The sequence below is a fragment of the Natrix helvetica genome (genome assembly GCF_964273705.1).
Source record: "Natrix helvetica genome assembly, chromosome: 4".
Taxonomy (NCBI): domain Eukaryota; kingdom Metazoa; phylum Chordata; class Lepidosauria; order Squamata; family Natricidae; genus Natrix; species Natrix helvetica.
Genome location: NC_138550.1, coordinates 70,955,767 through 70,963,896, shown reverse-complemented (window position 1 = coordinate 70,963,896; position 8,130 = coordinate 70,955,767). Strand labels below are relative to the sequence as shown.

General features: G+C 39.2%; 1 protein-coding gene across 1 annotated transcript; it reads right to left on the bottom strand.

The window, feature by feature from the left end:
* Positions 1-1,945: 1,945 nt before the first annotated feature.
* Positions 1,946-6,886, bottom strand: DND1 (DND microRNA-mediated repression inhibitor 1). Its single transcript, XM_081949896.1, has 5 exons — positions 6,661-6,886; positions 5,853-5,982; positions 5,083-5,544; positions 3,579-4,001; positions 1,946-2,729 (listed from the first exon to the last, which is right to left on the bottom strand). Exons 1-5 carry the CDS (start codon positions 6,682-6,684, stop codon positions 2,713-2,715), a joined length of 1,056 nt encoding a protein of 351 aa, XP_081806022.1. The 5' UTR covers positions 6,685-6,886; the 3' UTR covers positions 1,946-2,712.
* Positions 6,887-8,130: the final 1,244 nt, after the last annotated feature.

The window sequence follows — 8,130 nt, the reverse complement described above, 5'->3', positions numbered from 1 at the left end:
CAGTAGTTTTATCAACAATCAGCAGTTGGATTAATTTAGAGGATAGAATACTGAATATTGAGGGATATCATTTGGTATACGGTTGGCATGCTTACTTAATATATGATAAGAAGGTGGACAAGATTTTTAAAAGCCATATTTTAAGGAATGCTCTACTGCGTGTCTGGAAAAAAATATCAATATAAGTTAAAAGATAAGATACCTATGTGGGTAGTGCCCAGACACGCAATAAAGAATATAAGTATAGAACAAAAACCGGATGTAGAGAGCTTCTTAACATAGAAAGAGGTGTACTATAGTTAAAGCCTTTGAATGTACTAAGAGAGGAAAGGGTAATTCAACCCTGGTTTCAGTATGGACAGTTACAGGCCAGATGGAAAAAAGATCAGAAAATTGGTTTCATGCAAAATGAGGATAATTTGGTAAAACAAATTAGGGACCAGGGTCAAGTGCATATAAAAAGGTTGTATAATACACTGATAGAAATGGATTCTGAAACAGAGTTAAAGATTGTATGATAAAATGGGCACAAAACTTTAAAGAACCAATAATGATGGAAACATGGGAAAAGATTTGGGTAAGGAATGTAAAATTTACACAAGCTCAAAACTTGAGAGATAATTTTTATAAGATGTTTTATAGGTGGCATTTAGATCCTAAAAAGTTAGCTTGTATGTATCCGAATTTACAACCTAAATGTTGGAGATGTGACTGTGCTGACGCTATGTATTACCATATATGGTGGACTTGCAAAAAAGTTAAAGCATTTTAGATAAAAATATGGTGGATTATTCAAAATATTCTTAAAGAGGATAAAGTTCACTCCCCAGCTGTTCTTGTTAGGGATAATTACAGACTGTACAGTTATAGAGATTAATTTGATTCTGAATTTAACAACGGCAGCAAGATTGCTGGTGGCCCAGTACTGGAAGAAGGAAGAGTTGCCTACTATTCAAGAATGGACGTTAAAAGTAGAAAACTTAGCAGAGATGGGCAAAATCTCAGCATATCTCAAGGACCATTTAGATGAGAAATACAAGTTGGAATGGAGAAGATGGATTGAATATATTCAAAATAAATATCGGACTAAGAAATTCCAATTAGCTTATGAGTGAAAGAACAAGGATTGGTATAATTTATCTAAAGTTAGCTTAACAAAAGAAGAGTTAAAGTACAAGAGGAGAAAGATGTTAAAGTTAGTTAGCTTATGTTAGTGTATGACTGTTAAATGTTTATACCCTGTATTTTGCTCTGGAAGGTTGGGTGGAGGGAGGGTTGGAGGGTGGGGTGGGATCAGGGTGGAGGGAGGGGAGGGGATATATTTGTAAATTTTATTAAAACTCTCTAATAAAAAAAAAATGGCTTTGTGACCAATCCTTGCATTCCTGAGTGTCATAGTAGCCCATGTTCATGTAATTGGCATTTGGGCACTTTAACTGGCATGCATTTAGAACCCTCACAGCATTTAAATGAGTCACATAATCACCACTGTACACTCTTCACAACTGGTTTGTATCAATCAGAGTTAATTCGGAAAGTAAAAGTGTAAGTTACTGTGTGACCTTTTGTTCAACGACTGGTGCTTAGCAACCAGCATGCAGAATCTACCAACCATAAGGAGATTCAGGTGGGGGGGGGCAGACCTTGAGAGCAGCCCTCTAGTTTAGAACATTGGCCTCACTTTTGCTTCCATTTCCTGCAAATTGTGGGAAATGCTGTGTTAAAACAGTGTTGAGTAGTGATCCTAGTTCTCATGCATAGAACAATTAGGCCACAGGAAAGTGATTTCTCTTCCTAATATGGCCAATATGACAGAAAGCTTTTTTTAAAAAAGGTACTTATGTGGAAAGCAAGAAACAAAATAATATGCAATCATTAAATTTCACATTGAAATATTTAATCGTAATCAATAAAACAAGTCATTAATTCAGAAAGAGACTACACATTTAGGTCAAAACTTCCTTTAATATAGATATGCCCTACATATCAATTCCAGCACTGAAACATGCAGAGCAGTAAAAGACATACATTTCTCCCGTTAGATCCCCTTTACTATTTTCCATGTGGAATACGCTTCCTCTGTTAATGCAGCATCTGCTTTAGTGCTGCATTTCAAAGGTGTCAGAACAAGGTCTCCCTGTGCAGTGCAAGCTGGTTTCCAATATTGGAAAGATTAAGTATTACAGAGACATTCTTCTTTTCATAGAAAAGGGTTTTTTTCCTACCCAGCAAGCGCTAACAACGTTCAGTACTATCTCCAAGTTATCTCCAAGATGCTCTCCCCATAAGACATCTGGCTTAATGTAAATTCAAAACGTCAGAAATGAAAAGACATTCAAATAGTAAAATATAAAGGACAATATTTGAACATAAGAGAAAAGCAATCCACAATCTTAAAGGAAATTGGTCATTGCTGGATTTTAAATACTGTGTTCAGACTACACCCACTTATATTATCCAGTAACCAATGGCTTGTCTTTTTCTAAAACTGCATAGACTGCTCCCAAAATAACTCTATTAAATAATTTAGTGCACTGAAAATTCTAATCTGCCTATCAACATGAAAACCAGAACAGAAAACAATTCTCAAATCCTCCCACAGAAAATAAGACAAAAGAGATCCAGCACACATTTTCCATATGAATTGGTTCAGTGAAACCAATTAAAAGAGTAAGACATACAAGCCTCATTAATTTGAAGAGTGATTCTTTTTTACATCACAGGGTACCCTGTTGGAAAAAGAAAAACAGGTTTTTTTCGATATTTCCAATCTCATTCTGCTATACATCTATCATACTTGTCACTTTCCAAAAACATTTCACTGGTCTGAAAACACAAGCTCATTATTTGCACACATTTATTAACAATTAAAATTAGCTGTGCAGGATGATGCTAATCCAGAATTGAATAGAGGTAGTTGAAATATGACCATAGCGGAGCCTGCCCATTACAATTGCAAGTCATAATGGTTGTAAAACAGATCATATTACTAATCCAATTTTAGGACTTTTTTGTGGCAGTCATTAAGCAATTCCCCCAGTTCATGGGATGCTGCAAACACCAGCAGAAGTGTAACCATGTGACTGCACATGGTTTTCTTTGAAACTTCTGACTCTGGTCGCATATCTCATTTTTCAACTCTATCATAAATTCAAATACTCACACACATGGAATTATTTGCAAAAAATAGATCTTTAAATTGGTTAAGAATAAAACCATTTTCCAATTTGAGAAATACCTGTCAATGAGTTTTTGGTAATTCTTAAGAATCTATTCTAGAGCAACATTTAAATCGTTAGATTCCATGATCATGGCACTTCATGATATGGCTGGGACAAACACATGTGGTGCCCCAGTCTTAAAAAATATTGCTCAATGTTATTCAACTGCAAACTCTCTGCCCCTTTTAGACTTAAGATTTTTAACATCCCTGCTTGAAATCTGAATCTCAGATAGAGCCCAGGAGCAAATGGCTCAGAATTAGGTCCTGTATTTTACTTTTATTTTCTGTGAAATGATCAGTTAATAAATTACCACTACAATAATTGCTTCCCAAATTAAACCATAAACACACTTACCTAGGACTTTAAGTAGCTGCAAGGCCACAAAATTCTTCACTTTTTCATGGTCTTCCAAGCCATAGGGATCAGGCTTGATCCAAATGAACCCACTGAAGGGTGATGGATATTTTGGTATCACCACTTGATACCAGAACTGCAGCCAGTCTTCAGGATTCCTCTGCACACATTTTGTAGAGATTACAGGAGGGCCCAGCTGATGCAGCTTACACTGCAATTTTAAATGATCTAATACACTGGCTCTTGCTGGTAGCATATGACAGTCTATAGGCCTGGAAGACACTTGAGGAAGGACACTTCTGTGGCTCCAGCTGGATGGCAGGGTCTTTAGATTACCTGGAACTGAGACATTATGGAGCTCCTGTTTAATAATAGGTGTTAGCCAAACCACTTCAATTTGATCTCCACAGAGACACAAGCTTCCTGCATAAGACAAAAAGCAATGCATATCTGAATTTCAATAGATTGCTTTGCATTTGGTTAATAGTATGGCTAACTTCAAGATAGTGGCATCAGAGTTTACATGTACCCCACTGATTCTGCTTTGGCAATACATAGGTTCTTCAAAAATGGCTTGTGGACTTCAACTCCTAAAATTCCTCAGCTAGTAATTCTGGGAGTTGAAGTACACAAGTCGTAAAAGGGTCATATTCCCCAACTCTGTCTAAACGATCTAGAACAGTGATGGCAAAACCTTTGGGCTTGGCCTGTTACAAATTCAGACAGTGCCTATCTTGAATGATGGTATATCATCACTTGCCTCCAACAAGAGACACGTTTCATAACAGAGTAATACTTTATTTAAATTTATTATTTAATAAATACTTACTTGTAAATATCTGAGGCAAGTCTAAGTCAAAGAACTCTTGTGGGGCCTTTCAGCCTCCAAAAAGAACAGGAAAGCATGCCCCATTCTCACACACTTTTTAGAGGCTCCAGAGGCTGTGCAAGAGCAGGGTCCTCTTGCGCAGCTTCCAGAGGGTGTGGAGGCCTGGCATGTCACCAGTGACACAAGTTTGTAGGTTCACCATCACTTTTCTACAAAAAGTCTATGAAAATCTAATAACTAGGACAAGAGATTACTTTTGCATAACCCTGTCCAATATTTTTTCCCGCAGTAATGAAGAGTTAGTTTGCTAAATTGTTCTCAAACATACTATTTTGTCATACATTTTGAAAAGACAACAAATGCAAAAGAGATTCATTATACTCTACTTTGGGTGAAGAGAGAGGAGCACTTAATTTCAACCACATATGTTAGACTTAAACAAAGTTCATCACATTATACCATCCTTAGTATTTTACTGTCAAACCATTTTTTCCTAACAGGCACTTGGAAACTGTTTCCAAAGGCTTTGTTGCTGAGTTTTGCTGATCTCAAAGCTTCAGATGCATAGGAAATCTGCAGCTTTCCTGGCCACTTCCAGCACATGACAAGAGTAATTGGTTCACAGAACATCATGAGCAACATTCTTTTTCCGCTATGGCAAAACATAAAACAAACCTTCCACAAGATTTTTCTTGGCTATTGCAGCAGCCTGATGGGAAATGTATTTCACCTCTGCCAGCTGCCTCTTCTTCCTGAAAGGGCTGGCATGTAAGGAGATGCTTTGGAGTCCTGGGGTAAGTTCCTGCAGCATTGGCAGAAGGTGGTACTCTTTCAGCGAGGGTGCCAGACCATCAATGCAGAGCTCACACTTCTCGGTGCTTCTACAAACCAAAATGGGGGAGCCAGACTGGATTTCGAAGTTGTTGAGTAAAGCAATTGCCTCCTGGGCGTTTCGGCGGTTCATGTACTTAGCATAGGCAAAGCCACGGTTAAGCCCACTAAATGTCATCATGAGACGAAATTCATAAAGCCTCCCCACATTTTGGAAGAGAGGAATAAGTTTATCCTCATAGATATCCTGGGGGATTTTTCCTATATAAACCTCTGAACCAGATGGTGGGGCATAGCCAGCCCATCCTGTGGAAAGAACAAGGAAAAGTCACATTATCTGCAAAGTATTTTCACTTCCCTGAAATATTTAGGAAAATGTTCCTTGTTCATATTGATTTGCAATGCATGTAGACAACCATTTTGCTGGCCAAGAAACACCATTGATACCTGGAAAAGGACTAAAGGCTACAATAAGCAAGACATATAGATCAAAGGCAAGTTGTGGTATATAACTAAAGAAACAGGAAATGTCACCAATGCCATTGCTGGCTATCCAGCTATACATTAATACAACATTGGATTACAGTACTAGTTTTTCTAAGTTTTCTACTCACCTGGTGGAGGACCACCATATTTTCTCTGCCCATTGATCTGCACTAACTGGATTCCAGTCTCTTTCACCCAAGTCAGAAGGGCAGTTTTATTAGCCTGGTTTATTTTTTCACTCCACATTTGAGATGGTATCTAGAATAAACACAAGTCCTGTGTAGTAACTATCTCTAATGGAAAGCATTGAAGTAGAACTCTACAACTATCTTGGGGACATTTTCTTCAAGTATTTCCACTGCAATTAATTGCCTTGATTTTAACACCACCATTTATGTAACTCTTTCTGAACATTCAGAGTACTTCAGGGGCAACAATCTCTTTCAATCTTGCATGCAGCAAACTCATTGCAAGGATTAACAAATCCATAAGGGAAAAAGATTTCTGCAACCTATTCTCTGGTTTACTGCATTGGAATACAATAATATTCTATTAGTATGGAATCAACCAACTCAGCGTGGAACTTAAAGAATTACTAGAGGACGGCAAAATTGGACGAAAGGCGAAAGGCCTCTATACATTTGCTCTTCACGCCCTCTTAACTAAAGCGGGAACGTAAAATACGAGAGCAGTGTGAATTTGCAGCGTTGTACTCCTAATTAGACCCGAATAAAAGTCTGAATGGTAATATTAATGTAATACCGATGCGTAATTATGTATTGGTCAGTAAACGCATTAAAAGCCAATAAAGCTGAGATTAAAACAACAGCACCCAACATATTAGGCTAATCAGCGAGTTTACTAACGCTGGACTCCCATGAGGATCAGTCCACTGAAACATTTCTGCAAAACCCTAAAACCAACGCCACCAAGTACCTGGGTCTCCAGCATGCCACTCATCTTTGCCCCAAACGAACACTTTCACGAGCCTATCCTTCACTCGGGAGGTGCGGCGGCATCTTTTGTACTGGATCAGAACGAGGGAGTCTTCTGATTGGGCAGAATTAAGAGCTCCTCCTTTAGGCTGGGTGGGTCACTCTTAGTGTTTCGCTGGATCATTTAGGACTAATTAAGAGCGCGAAGGCTGTTTGAGGCGCCGTCCTTGGCCTTTCCCGTCACTAGGAGGGTTGGTTGGGTTGAGTGGCGGTGGGAGCTTTGCACGGGACGGGTGCGAGGAGTTTGATGGCTTTCCCCTTCCAGCTTGGTCTAGGCCAAAGTTACTGGCTGCTGGAAAAGGAAAGGGCAGAACAGCCACGCCTCTCCCGAGTTTCTGGGCTAACTTTCCTCCTCCAAAGGAAGGTGGATCCTTTTTGATTTTCCATGTTTACATTACACAGCACATATCATGGATATACCGTGTGTCATGTTTTGTCCCACTCTATTGACAAAATCATTTGAGGCAAAGATACTCAGAGTCACACTTTCTATGTATGCCCCATATACAGTGCTCCATTAAGGCACTATGAAAAAATGCACATTACCAACTATTTTTACTGTACCACACAGTAATGAAAAAGATTCAAGCGACTAGTTATATTGATTTCTCACAATTTAAAACTGTCAAATATTGATCACATCTGCTTGCATGAACTGAGCCCTAGTAATCACGGGACCAACCATTTGGGTTGTAAAAAATTGTGTCCACGGCATGAATCTTCTTTAGTAGCAAAAGTTTTATATCATCCACAGCTTTTTGTCCCATTATTGCATCCTGCCTGGCCCTGCTCAGTAAATTACAGGGATGACTAATGAAAATGGAAGATTCGGATGGTAAATTTTAATTCCAAGTCAAGGACTTCTGCTACCTTTTAGATAGCTATGCAGTTTACCAGAAAAATAACTATGTTGTTAAATATCCCCAGAATCTGTTCTTGGCTGGATCTAAGATTGATGGGAAGCAGGGAATAAAACTTTGTTTAGTTTAGATCCAGCCAGTAAGGACGTATAAGTCCCTTCTCTCCACCTTTTGTGCACTGGGAAGATGTCCAACTTTGGTGGGCCCTTTACGAGATCGTAAGTGCTTGTCTCTTTCCCCTACGGCCTAGAAGAAAAATGCAAGAGAACCAGCCATTAATGTGTGCAAGTGGAGGGGCAGGAGAGGTTGTAATGAAAATACGCGCTCGGGCAAGCACTAGAGTCAAACCTTTGGTGGGGAGAAAACTGGGGCGTGTTCGGAATGGCGCAGCAGCAAGAGAAAATATTCCCAACCAACAGCAATATCCTGCATTGGTTTTCCCAGCAAACTAGCCACATTCTGCATGGGTGCTCGCTGGCAGGGCAAGCCATGGCCCCTATGCACTTTCAGCTTCTTCCAGTAGCAAAGGAAGCAGATTTGGGGGTGCTTGC

Excerpts from the sequence above, each read along its gene's own strand:
- DND1 (XM_081949896.1), bottom strand. The coding sequence starts at position 6,684 with ATGAGTGGCATGCTGGAGACCCAG. Across the intron at positions 5,983-6,660 it reads GTGGCATGCTGGAGACCCAG|ATACCATCTCAAATGTGGAG; the intron begins GTACTTGGTGGC and ends TGTTTATTCTAG. Across the intron at positions 4,002-5,082 it reads CAAGAAAAATCTTGTGGAAG|GAAGCTTGTGTCTCTGTGGA; the intron begins GTTTGTTTTATG and ends TGTCTTATGCAG.